This window comes from Polypterus senegalus, chromosome 1 (assembly GCF_016835505.1).
Source record: "Polypterus senegalus isolate Bchr_013 chromosome 1, ASM1683550v1, whole genome shotgun sequence".
NCBI classification, from domain to species: Eukaryota; Metazoa; Chordata; class Cladistia; order Polypteriformes; family Polypteridae; genus Polypterus; species Polypterus senegalus.
This window is the reverse complement of record NC_053154.1, coordinates 15,732,919-15,746,760: the sequence shown is the minus strand read 5'-3', so window position 1 is coordinate 15,746,760 and position 13,842 is coordinate 15,732,919. Positions and strand designations below refer to the sequence as shown.

The window sequence follows — 13,842 nt, the reverse complement described above, 5'->3', positions numbered from 1 at the left end:
AATGACGGCATATTTTATCATCTCTCCATCTTGAAAGAACTTCTTATGCTTAATGATCAAGTGACTCACCCGGAATGATGCTTCAGTGTGTCAGCCTTTGCTTTTGAATTCAGCTTAGTGAGAAATGACGGCTATCCGATTAACTGTGATTTTAGTTCTCTCTCCTTTCTCTTTCTCTTTCTCAGATTGCTTTTCAGAAGGAAGTCAGTTTTGTAGTTTTTAATGAACTGTTTGAAAGTGCTTTTCCACATTTTCCTTCTTTGGAATAGCAATGATAGATTGACAGATCAGACAAACATACTTCGATTGTGACATTGTGAGAGATAAAATTCCTCTTCCAATTCCACATCCAGCCCATAAACAACAATTTAAAAAAAAAAAAATCCCTTCTTAAGTCGTTATCAATTGGAAGGCTAACTAGATCACTTAGATAGCTGGAGTTTTGCAGTAGCTTGCGTGTTTGATCGTGTGTGCAGGATGACCAGTGTTTTAGAAGAAAAGAGATCTCAGACTGGCCTCCCTGTATGTCAATCAAGTGGCAAATGCCATAGGGAGGATATATGATAGACTACCGTTTAAAAACATTTTTTTTATTGCACGTGATCTACCTGCACTACCTTTGCGATCTTGTGGTCGATCGTGATCGACGCATTGGGCACCCCTGCAATAATCGATGAGGGATGTGATAAAAGCAGGATCAAGTTTCTCAGTGTTAGAAAAGGAGGGGAAGGAGCAAACACTGGATATGTTACGGAGGTTAGAAGTAAGAAAGTTTCTTAATGTGATTTATGTGGGCGGAATAAGAAATGGACGAATCAAAAATGACACCAAGATTCTTTGCAGTAGAGGCAGGTCTGAGGAGATCACCGTCAAGAGTGACTGAAAAGGAGCTCATTTTCTTAAGTAACACTTTAGTGCCAACTTGCAGGAGTTCAGTTTTGTTGCAATTTAATTTTTAAGAGTTTTGCTCCCTTTAGGTTTTAATTTCACAGAGGCTAGTTGTGAGCTGAGAAAGCTCTGATGAAGTTCCACTTTTAACATTGAAATAGAGATGAGTATCGTCTGCATAAAAATGATAACCCAGTCCATAGCTACGAAAAATATGGCCAAGGGGGAGCATATAAATACAGAAGAGAAGAGAGCCGAGGACAGAGCCCTGAGGAGCTCCTTGTGTGACTGGCGCCGACCTGGATCTGCTGTTGCCAAGATTAACAAACTCTTGCCAATCAGTCAGATAGGACTTGGACCACTGGAGGGCAGTGCCAGAGATAACCAGTATGTTCTCCATTCTGGACAGTACAATGTCATGTCTGACCTGAGTGTCAAATGCTGCACTGAGGTCTAGTTAAGTAGAGGTCACCTGTCTGGGGTTTCACTTGATTGTCATCTAAATGCACCTGAATGTGGAAGGGCCAACTTGTGGTGAGTCAGTATGGTGGGCTAACCTACATAATGAAGGCAAAAGAGCACTCCAAGCACAAGTTGTTGGACATTAAAATGTCCAGGTCAGTGAACTTCCAGTTAAGTTAGTCATAAACAAGTTAAAGGATGTAGGCATTGCCTAACATTCAGGTGCATTTGGTGATTAAATGAAGTGATACAAAAGTTGGAGCATTTCACATTTTTATTGACTTCATCCAAGAGTCAGTAGTCACTTTTTTTTTCTTTTAATAAATATTTTTATAACTTCAAAAATAATAGCGACAATAGGATATCATAGAATGTTAGTAGACTATGAGCTTTTTTAACACATTGCTTTGGAGATGGTTTTCATTAAAGATATCTCTGTACTTTGCTTAGTTCAGTTTTCCTTCATCCCAGTTGAGTCTCCCAGTCCCTAATGCTGCCATTAACATGCTTCACCTTTGGAGTGGTATTGCAGAGGTTTTCTCCAGATGTGATGCTAATCGTGGGTTCATCAGACCAGAGAATCTTGTTTCTCACAGTCGGAGAGTCCTGTAGGTACATTTTTGAAAATTTCAAGTTGGCTTCCATGTGTCTTTTACTGAGGAGAAGCTTCTGTCTGGCCTCTCCATCAGATCGGTGGAGTGCTGAAAGTGGTGACTGCCTTTCTGGGAGTTTCTCTCATCTCCACACAGATTCTCTGGAGCTCAGCCATTGAGTGACCATTGGGTTCTTGTCTACCTCACTTACCAAGGCCCATTTCCCCCTGATTGCTCACTTTGGCCTGAAGACCAGCTCTTGGAAGAGTCATGGTTGCTCCAAACTTCTTCTATTTAGGAAATAATGTATCCAACTGTGCTCTTGTGGACCTTCAATGCTGCTGCAAATTTTTCATAGCCCTCCCAAGATGTGTGCCACACGTCCTGCGTCTAAGCAATCCCTTTGACTTCATGGCTTAGTTTTTTTCTTAACTGGGGGACCTTCTATAGACAGGTGTGTACCATTCCTAATCAGTCCAATCAATTTAGGTGACTACAGGTGGGCTCCAAACAAGGCTTAGAAACATCTCAATGATGATCAATAGAAAGCATAGTATCATAGTAAAGAGTCTGGATACTTGTACGCATGTGATTCGCAAAAATTAGTAAAATCCTGTGTTTTGCTTTGTCATTCTGGGGTATTGAGTGTTACTTGATGAGAGAAATAAAATGAATTTGAATGATTTTAGGGCTGGAACATAACAAAATGTGGTCTGAATATGCTCTGAAGGTGCTATATTTAGTGCCCTGTTACTAAACCATGCTGGATCTATGGTGGTTTTGTGTTAATAGAGACAGTAAGGAGCTGGTTGAGGAGACCCTGGAGAGGTGGAGATATGCTTTAGAGAGGAGAGGAATGAAGGTCAGTAGGATCACCAAGACAGAATACATGTGTGTGAATGAGAGGGAGGTTAATGGAATGGTGAGGATGATGCAGGAAGTAGAGTTGTTGAAGGTGGATGAGTTTAAATACTTGAGATCAACAGTACAGAGTAATGGGAATTGTGGAAGAGAGGTGAAGAAGAGAGTGCAGGCAGGGTGGATTGGGTGGAGAGGAGTGTCGGGAGTGATTTGTGACAGACGGGTATCAGCAAGAGTGAAAGGGATGGTCTACAGGATGGTAGTGAGACCAGCTAAGATACAGTGTATCCAGAAAGTATTCACAGCGCATCACTTTTTCCACATTTTGTTATGTTACAGCCTTATTCCAAAATGGATTGCATTCATTTTTTTCCTCACAATTCTACACACAACACCCCATAATGACAACGTGAAAAAAGTTTACATGAGATTTTTGCAAATTTATTAAAAATAAAAAAACTGAGAAAGCACATGTACATAAGTATTGACAGCCTTTGCAATGAAGCTCCAAATTGAGCTCAGGTGCATCCTGTTTCCCCTGATCATCCTTGAGGTGTTTCTGCAGCTTCATTGGAGTCCACCTGTGGTAAATTCAGTTGATTGGACATGATTTGGAAAGGCACACACCTGTCTATAGAAGGTCCCACAGTTGACAGTTCATGTCAGAGCACAAACCAAGCATGAAGTCAAAGGAATTGTCTGTAGACCTCCGAGACAGGATTGTCTTGAGGCACAAATCTGGGGAAGGTTACAGAAAAATTTCTGCTGCTTTGAAGGTCCCAATGAGCACAGTGGCCTCCATCATCCGTAAGTGGAAGAAGTTCAAAACCACCAGGACTCTTCCTAGAGCTGGCCGGCCATCTAAACTGAGCGATCAGGGGAGAAGGGCTTTAGTCAGGGAGGTGACCAAGAACCCGATGGTCGCTCTGTCAGAGCTTCAGAGGTCCTCTGTGGAGAGAGGAGAACCTTCCAGAAGGACAACCATCTCTGCAGCAATCCACCAATCAGGCCTGTATGGTAGAGTGGCCAGACGGAAGCCACTCCTTAGTAAAAGGCACATGGCAGCCCACCTGGAGTTTGCCAAAAGGCACCTGAAGGACTCTCAGACAATGAGAAACAAAATTCTCTGGTCTGATGTGACAAAGATTGAACTCTTTGGTGTGAATGCCAGGCGTCACGTTTGGAGGAAACCAGGCACCTCTCATCACCAGGCCAATACCATCCCTACAGTGAAGCATGGTGGTGGCAGCATCATGCTGTGGGGATGTTTTTCAGCGGCAGGAACTGGGAGACTAGTCAGGATAATTGGAAAGATGACTGCAGCAATCTACAGAAACATCCTGGATGAAAACCTGCTCCAGAGCGCTCTTGACCTCAGACTGGGGCGACGGTTCATCTTTCAGCAGGACAACGACCCTAAGCACACAGCCAAGATATCAAAGGAGTGGCTTCAGGACAACTCTGTGAATGTCCTTGAGTGGCCCAGCCAGAGCCCAGACTTGAATCTGATTGAACATCTCTGGAGAGATCTTAAAATGGCTGTGCACCGACGCTTCCCATCCAACCTGATGGAGCTTGAGAGGTGCTGCAAAGAGGAATGGGCGAAACTGGCCAAGGATAGGTGTGCCAAGCTTGTGGCATCATATTGAAAAAGACTTGAGGCTGTAATTGCTGCCAAAGGTGCATTGAAAAAGTATTGAGCAAAGGCTGTGAATACTTATGTACATGGGATTTCTCAGTTTTTTTATTTTTAATAAATTTGCAAAAACCTCAAGTAAACTTTTTTCACGTTGTTATTATGGGGTGTTGTGTGTAGAGTTCTGAGGAAAAAAATGAATTTAATCCATTTTGGAATAAGGCTGTAACATAACAAAATGTGGAAAAAGTGATGCGCTGTGAATACTTTCCGGATGCACTGTACATGGGCTGGAGATGGTGGCACTGACCAGAAAGCAGGAGACCAAGCTGGAGGTGGCAGAGTTAAAGATGCTATATTTTGCATTGGGTGTGACGAGGATGGATAGGATTAGAAATGAGGACATTAGAGGGTTGGGAGACAAAGTCAGAGAGGCAAGATTGCACTGGTTTGGACATGTGCGGAGGAGAGATACTGAGTATATTGGGAGAAGGATGTTAAAGATAGAGCTGCCAAGCAAGAAGAAAAGAGGAAGGCCTAAGATAAGTTTTATGGATGTGGTGAGAGTTTACATGAAGGTGATGGGTGTGACAGAGTAAGATGACGAGGACAGGAAAATATGGAAACAGATGATCTGCTCTGGCGACCCCACACGGGAGCAGCCAAAAGAAGAAGAAGAAGAAGAAGGTGGTCTTGTGTTAGTAATGCTAAGCTGATGATGAAGAGGGTCCACAATCCACACCATGAACAGAGATTGGTTGGTCAACAGACTAATCCATACAGGTACATGGAAAATGATGATCTAAAAAATGATCTATGTTGAGAGTAGCTGGGTGATATCACTAGGGGGTTTGGTGCTGGTATGGACTGTTGCCCTGTGAATTCTACATTAGAAACTATGATGTGGCAACACGAACATTAGAATGGGAACCAATGAGGCTAATCCTTATGGACTGTGATGAAGTTTATAATTTGTGAATACAGATTTCAATAAACAAGACCTATGGGAAAAACTTATAATATTTTTGGTCTGTATGTAGCACATTTTCTCTATCAGTGCATGCCAAGGATCCAATATCTTCAATTGAAAGGTCCAAGTAAGCCACACCAATGGATGGGCACCCTTATCTAGTGTCTGTCTCTATCTTGTGCCCATTTTCATGATAGACTTCAGCTCTCAATGCATCTCAAACTGGATTACGTCAGTTCAGCAAAAGGATAGAAAGGTGGACTATAATCATCGGCAGTACACTGTGGGAAACTTAATGGGTGGGAGATCCTCCATATATCTGTCGAGGTTTACACTGAATGATTTAACTGTAGGAGAAGCATATTTTTTTTCTGACATTGTGCTTATAAACTTTTGTTTCCCTACAGGGCATCCATGTCAAAGCTGTAGTCTTCATAAACCCCCATAATCCCCTGGGAGAAATCTACACCCAAGCAGAGATGATGCAGTTCCTTGAGTTTGCAAAGAGGTTTGTTTGGTTTGGCTGTTGCATTTTATTCAATGTGTGTCCACATTTTCGTTTGCTTTGTTTATGCGCCGGAAGCCTCATTTTAATCTTACGAAGTTTAAGATCTTCTTAATCTGGCAGCCACGGGCATGGGTGGCCAATACAGGACCCAGTCAAAGACAAACACACCCACTCTCACACTCGGACCACAGATAATTTGGAATCGCCAGTCACTTAGCACATCTGGGAGGACTTCCTATATGAAGTCATGCACATTAACGGGCCAGCCACTCAGGTCCTCAACAGTGGGGATCACCCTCTGGGAATCTCTCCACATGGCCGTAATACTGTACCTGACGCTCCCCTACAATGTGCCTCATTCTGGACTCCACAGATTCAAACCAGCGGTACCTAAGGATTCTCTGAAGAGACCCCGTACCATTAGAGTCCAGTCTTCAGCTCAGCTCATTGGATAGCGTCCATGTCTTGCAGCCACATAACAAAACAGGAGGTACCAGGCCTCTAAAGACTTGGACTTTTGTTCTTTTGCAAAGATATCGGGAGCACCACACACCCCTTTCCAGTAACCTCATGACCCCCCCGTGCTCTCCCACTCTATATACTGACTCCAGACCACCTGTTTAATTAAAATGATTCATTTAGAGTCTGGCATATGTGGGAAGCAGGAGAGTGGTAGTCCGGTCCCCTCTGATCGCATCACAGATATACTGTATAATTTAAACGTTTGTTCGTTAATTTGATATATATGTCAGTCGGTCAGTCAGTCATTACCCAACCCACTATACCCTAACACAGGGTCACGGGGGTCTGCTGGAGTCAATCCCGGCCAACACAGGGCGCAAGGCAGGAAACAAACCCCGGCGCCAGCCCACCGCAGGGCACACTCACACACATACCAAGTACACACTAGGAACAATTTAGGATCACCAATGCACCTAACCTGCATGTCTTTGGACTGTGGGAGGAAATTGGAGCACCCGAGGAAACCCATGCAGACATGGGGAGAACATGCAAACTCCACGCAGGGGGGACCCGGGAAGCGAACCCAGGTCTCCTAACTACGAGGCAGCAGCGCTACCCACTGCGCCACCATGCCTACCCTCACTTTAAACATCTGTCAGCTAAACAACAGATGCTGACAGCATCACGCAGGACACGCATGCACTTTAGCTCTCCTGTTGAGGACCACAGAATCAATTTGTTTGTGTTCATGAATTTATTCATATGATTCAATAAAATTAGTTTTTCAAAAAGATCAAATTGTTCGCAAATCACCTATCACTACCCAGGATGCTAGATTCATGAAACAGCTGTTGTAATCATGTTTTCTATGTTATTCGATACACGCGACTGCTTCCTTAAATTATCTGGTACTTGGAAACATGTGGCCCTCTGGTCATCAAATAAAGGTGGTTCATATTAGTCCTTTGGTACTGTGTCTCTTCAGAGAGTCCTTGGGTACCTCTGATTTGACTTTGTGTTGCTCACGGAGTCCCGAATGATGCACATTACCTGCATTTTGAGGGAGCGTCAGTTATGACACTACAGCCATGTGGTGCGATTCCCCGAGAGTGATCATTGTTGAGGACTCGAGTGCCTGGACCAGGCCAAGGGGACGCCCATGTGTTAAACACGCTGGCTGCGGCAGATAGAGGGTCATTTCTGGAGGGTGGGACTGGACTGTGTGTCTCCTTTGGGGGTTGCCAACCAGGATCCCGAGCTGTTTCGTTGTGTGGTGGGTGCGGCAATGCGCTGTACCAGTTCATGCTCCCCAACCTAACCTGACCTAATCTGATATGGAACAAGTTGGACATTTCCACTTTGGCCAAGCATTTGTTTTCAGTATGTACTTTACAATACCACCCCACAGTGAGCACATTGCTGATCTACCTTTCATAAGTAGTGCTGTTCTTAACCAAACATTGACGTTAGGATGTAAAAGCAATATTTGGACTTGGGTGGAAGTTGTGAGTATGTGACAATCTTCTCATTTGTCGCCATACATTTCTCTGTCATTGGCGCTCTTGCCTTCTGCATCATGGAGTATCTAGTATCTGGCATGTCGATGAGCCATAGTATTAGCCAGCTGCTCAATAGCTCTGTATTCAGGCATACCACCGATCGTTTCTCTATTACTGAAGCACCTCCTGAGTTTGGCTTGATGCCCAGAGGACGTCACTGCTGGATTTCTTTTTAGAGCCATCGCAGTATGTAGCGCTACGTTTTGTGATCATTTAAACAATGAACAGGAGCCCAGGTCAGTTTGCACATGCATTGGTCTCTCTCTGTCGTACATGCATTCTGTACACCATACTTGACACTCAGAAGATGCTGCTGCTATTTTCTAGTCTCAGTAAAATGCTACATGCTCAGCAGATGTCGCTGCAGTTCTTTTCCTTTCTCCCATATCACCCTCTCAAGCAGCATGTGAATCCCAGAAACTTTGCAAACCCCATTAACTTTGCAGAAGTTGCCACTACCCTAATTGTTGGCTTCCCCATTACATATGACATCATAAATGTTCCATTAAGAGCAAGATCAAGGTTCTAGCCCCCATGGTTTGCGAGTATTTGATGGATGGATGGATCAGATGGATGAAACTGCTTGCTCCTTATGATACAGTCTGCAGGTATCAAACTGTTGTCATGCCATTTGTCAATTCATACATATTCTAAAGCCACTTCATCCTCAACCAGGCCGCAGGGGAACTGGAGCCTCTGTCATCCTGCCATCTCCCCAACAATGAAATTGATAATCAGGTCCGCTGTTTGAACACCTTAATTAAGAGGTCTGGCTGGATTTTTGACCAGCACCTACCTTTATGAATCTGACTATTTTTTTCCCATCTGAGTTAATTTATTAGTTCTCATTTTATGTTTGATCGATAGCTTTATCCAAGGAGTCTTGCAAGATCTGAGTAAATTTTTTTTTAAATGCCCGATGACTCCCTGGAATACAGCACATATGCGGACCACCAAAGTGCAACATGAAAAATAGCTAAAGTGGACTTCGTATTGCAAATTCCCTCTTTAACAATAAATGTGACATGGCGGCGGTAGGTAGAGCTAGCTGAGGGTCAATTATTCTTCTGGGTTGATAGAGAAGAAGCAGAAAGTCTGAAATCATCTCCCATGATTCTCTTTGTTCAGTAAAAAGCAGACTTTCCATGAATTTGACAACATCTAAAGACAAATGGACTGTGTGAGAACCAGCCGCGACGGGGACAGACACCAAGACAGCTTATTTCCAAAACACACGTTTATTTTCCAAAATACGCACAGTGCACCAATCGCTCACAGTCCTTTGCTCTTTTAGTCTTTTCTCTTACTATTTTCTTGCCGCCTCCACTCCTCTCTCGTAAGCTTCGTCTTGCTCCCTCCCAACTCTGGCTCCTCGACTGGAGTGAAGCGGCCCCTTTTATGCAGTACCCGGATGTGCTCCAGGTGCATCTTGGCGATTTTCCTGCAGCACTTCCGGGTAAGGCGGAAGTGCTGCCTGAGCACCCGGAAGCACACCGAGTGTATTTGCCTCCTGGCCTAGGAGCACTCCCTGTTGTGCCGGAAGTGCTGCCGTCCATGACTGTGGGAATATCTGGGCGGACCCTGGTGGTGGCCACGTGCCCCAACCGGGTGGAGCTTCCCAGCTATGAATGTGTGGCCCACCACCAAACCAGGGAGGTTGCCCTATTGTGACCCGGGGGAGGTATTGGTCCTCTCCCGATCCTTCCACCTTCCAGGCATCCCGGCTGCACAGACGCCCCAGCCATCTGTCACAACTGTTACTGGTATAGTTCATTTTTATTGTATTTGATTGTGCATAGTATAATCATAAGGCATCTGCTGTATAATATTAATAATATTTTGGTCTCGTCCGATGCGAGAGATGGACATCTGAAGTGGAGCTCCGCTAGCAGTGGTGTTATTTTTCATATTATTTGCTTATTATCCTGAGATATCTTGTATTTATTCAACCTGAGAGGGACTGCTACAGTATATGTAAGCACATATAAACATGGCCAACAAGAAGGGGGTCCGAAAGAATCGAAGACTAAAGCTACATCCAAGCTACGATCAGCAAGCCCTAGCTCGAGATACGGCCTCTCAGAGTCTGACCTGGATCAGATGGGCGAAAGTACAGACTCCTCGGGACCACGGTCCGCTACATCGTCGCCGGCTAAGAGCGAAAAGGGGAGCGAGGGTACAATCGTGAGTGCAGATCTGGATAGCTCGCCGATCGGAGAAGATCACCTGAAGCTGGAAAGGGCCTTGAAGTCCGCGGCTTCAATTACGCAACTACGCAAACCGGGAGCAGCAGGGACACCGGCTTCAGCAGAGCCTGCTGCTTCATCTTCGTACAAAAAAGCACAATTGAACTATCTGAACTGAAGGTGCTGTTCGCTGAGCTCACGCAAGATATAAAGAAAAGCGAGAAGGCTAATGAGAAAGCAACGGCAAAGGCACTTGAGAGACTGAAACAGGATTTGAAACAGGAGATGGAAAGGCTGCATCAAGAGGTGCAACTTGAGCGACAGGTGCTCGGTAAAATTGAAGAGCGCATTCAGGAAAACTCGGTTAGACTGAGCACGCTTACTGATCAATTGGAGGATCTCAAGGAGACATTCACGTATCGGATTGAAATGGCCAAAAAGGCAGCTGCCAGTGCCGAGGAAAAAGCAGTTAATGTCAGCTCCGAATGCAAAAAACTCGGAGACAGACTGGCTGCTTTGGAAGATGGGAGTAGAAGGTATAATGTCAGAATTGAAGGTCTGCCTGAGAATCGAGAAAGTTCAAACCCTGTGAAATTCGCAGCTGAACTTTTTCCAAAATAATCGGGAGGACTTTAAAGCAGAATCTGAGATAGCAGCGGCTTAGCGCGTACGCGGATCAAACACCGTTAGACCCCGACCAAGATCTTTTATAGTTTGTTTTGAACGATTAGCATTTAAGCTAGAGGTGATGGCACTCCTCAGAAAAAAGGAAGATATTACATATGAAAATAACCACATTCGTATCTTCCCTGACTTCTCTCCAGCAACAGCTACTAAACGCGCAGCCTTCTATAACATTAAACAGCGGTTACGGCAAGCCAGCAGGCCTGATCTATACCTAACCTATCCTCTCAATCTTTATAATTATAACTACCAACGTAATAATAAGCTGCATGGCAACAACTCTAGGGGAAATAGGAAATTAAGACCGAAGCTGTCTCACTTCCAGTTAAGACTATAAAATGACATCAAAAACTCAGAATCAGTGTCTCCATGATGGGACAGTTAACTTCGTAAGCTGGAATGTTAAAGGCCTGAATCACGAATTAAAGAGAAAGAAAGTACTCTCTCACCTAACAGGTCTAAATGCTAAAATAGTATTTTTACAGGAAACCCACTTACTAAGTAAGGATCAGTTCCGCTGCAAAAGACTGGACTGGCCAAATGTTCCATTCTAGTTTTACGAAGAAAACTAGAGGTGTGGGAATTCTCATACATAGAACAGTACCATTTGTAGCATCAGATGTAGTATTGGATCCTGAAGGGAGATATGTAATGGTCATGGGAGACTTATCTAACTGTAAAATGATTTTGATAAATGTTTATGCACCTAATGTTGATGATAAGGAATTTATACAAAATTTATTTGCATCCATTCCCAATCTGAACACTCATAAAGTTATAATGGCTGGGGACTTTAATTGTGTTTAAATCCACTTTTAGATAGGACTTCCTCCACAGGGGGAACAGTATCTAACACTGCAAAGATAATTACAAAGTTTATAACTGATCACAACTTATCAGATCCCTGGAGGTTTTTAAACCCAAATTCAAGAACATATTCTTTCTACTCACCAGTACATCATTGCTACTCAAGGATTGATTACTTCTTTATAGACAATAACTTCTTGCCTAAGATTAAATCTTGTAAATACGATGCTATTGTTATTTCGGACCATGCACCTATGATCTTGGAGCTAAAATTACTAAGCCCCATACACTCACCCCGAGATGGCCTCAACCCGCTTCTATTAGCTGACGAGAATTGTACTGAATTTATATCCAAACAAATCAAATTCTTTCTAGAGACAAATACATCCCCGAGATCTCTGCAGGAATACTCTGGGAAACTCTTAAGGCCTTCTTAAGAGGACAGATTATCTCATATCTTTCCCACAGAAATAAATCCAAGCCAAGAAAGTAGCAGAGATAAAAAGCAAATTACTAAAATAGATGAAGAACATGCCAGACTACCAAGCGAGACTCTACATAGAGGAGGCAGGCTCTACATTCAGAATTAAACCTCTTGACAACTAAAGAAACTGAACAACTAATTTACAAATCCAGACATCATTACTATGAACATGGAGAGAAAGCTAATAAGCTTTTAGCTCAACAAATTCACAAGCAAGAAGTGCAATGCAATCTCGTAATTACTAACACGAATGGAGATAAAATCATCGAACACAAAAATATAATGCACACTTTCAGAGACTACTATAAATCCCTATATACTACTGAGTTTAAAGAAGACAATACACAATCTAATGCATTTCTGGATACATTACAGATACCACAAATAGACGCTATTAGTGTGGAGGAACTTGATAAACCTCTGGCGTTATCAGAATTACTAGATGCTATAAAGTCACTCCAAGGTGGAAAAGCAGCAGGCCCTGATGGCTACCCTGCAGAGTTTTACAAGAAATTCTCCGCTCAGCTAGCTCCCCTCCTATTAGCAACATTTACAGAAGCCAGAGATAACCAATCTCTTCCACAAACCTTTCGCCAAGCACTAATCACTGTCTTTCCAAAACAAAATAAGGACTTATTACAATGTGCATCATACAGACCAATTTCACTTCTGAATAATGACGTTAAAATACTCTCTAAAATCATAGCTAGAAGGATGGAGAAAGTGCTCCCTCGTAATATCACAAGACCAAACTGGATTTATTAGGGGCCGACACTTATCTTCAAATCTTCGACGCCTGTTTAATGTAATATACTCACCAACTAAACCAAACACCCCAGAAATATTATTATCATTGGATGCAGAAAAAGCATTCGACATGATTGAATGGAAATACCTTTTTACTACATTGGAGAAGTTTGGGTTTGGCCCGAAATTATTATAAAATAAGTTCATAAAGCACAGAGAATTTTTTTTTAAATTAGGTATGTTTACAAGCCTTAAATTTAACATTATTTGGCTTGCTCTCTCTCTCAGGGGTGGGGATCGATCTGTTCTTAACTCAATTTTTCGTTTTGTAAAATCTTGATTGCTTTGTATGGATTGTAATAAAATTAATAAAAATAAAAAAAAAATTAATAAATAATATTAACAGACGGGCAGTCTGCCCAGGGAATGTTTCTGCCTTGCAATGCTTGCTGGGATAGGTCCCAGCTCCCCCACGATAATGCCCTGCATAAGTGTGTTATGAAAATAGATGGATGGATGGATAATCATAATAATTTTGTTTGTATATTTTGCTTTTAATTACAGACATAAACTTCATGTCTTTGTGGATGAGATTTATATGCTGTCTGTATTTGACGAGGATGCCACCTTTCACAGTGTATTAAGCTTCAACAAGTAAGTTCAGTTTTTTTATCTCAGATGTAAAACATCTCTGTTGATTACCTTGGTTGAACACTTGAGCTTAGCAAATTGAATATTTGAATTACCTATCTTGAATTAATGGCCATTGTCCTGGTTCACCTGGGTTGGTTGACTGCACCCAGTGCTGGTGCTGGGTTATGTTGTGCCCTAGGCCAAGCATTATCAGTGTGACAGCCGACTGTTTGGTAGCTAACCTGTGCGTCTGGGTTTGTCCCCCCCACCCTGTGATCTGCGCCCTAGGCAAAAGCCTAATTCGCCTTAAAAGTGGCACCAGCCCTGATTGTACCCACCCCAAAGGTGTATTGGAGTAGAAA

The 13,842-nt window shown here is 43.0% G+C and overlaps 1 protein-coding gene across 1 annotated transcript in view; it reads left to right on the top strand.

The window, feature by feature from the left end:
• The window catches only part of LOC120523160 (1-aminocyclopropane-1-carboxylate synthase-like protein 1), a 101,097-nt gene that overhangs the window by 48,597 nt on the left and 38,658 nt on the right, over positions 1–13,842 (top strand). The window contains exons 10-11 of the mRNA XM_039744185.1: positions 5,818–5,918; positions 13,412–13,501. Of these exons, the coding sequence (XP_039600119.1) occupies positions 5,818–5,918; positions 13,412–13,501 (191 nt within the window). The remainder of the gene's footprint in view (positions 1–5,817; positions 5,919–13,411; positions 13,502–13,842) is intronic.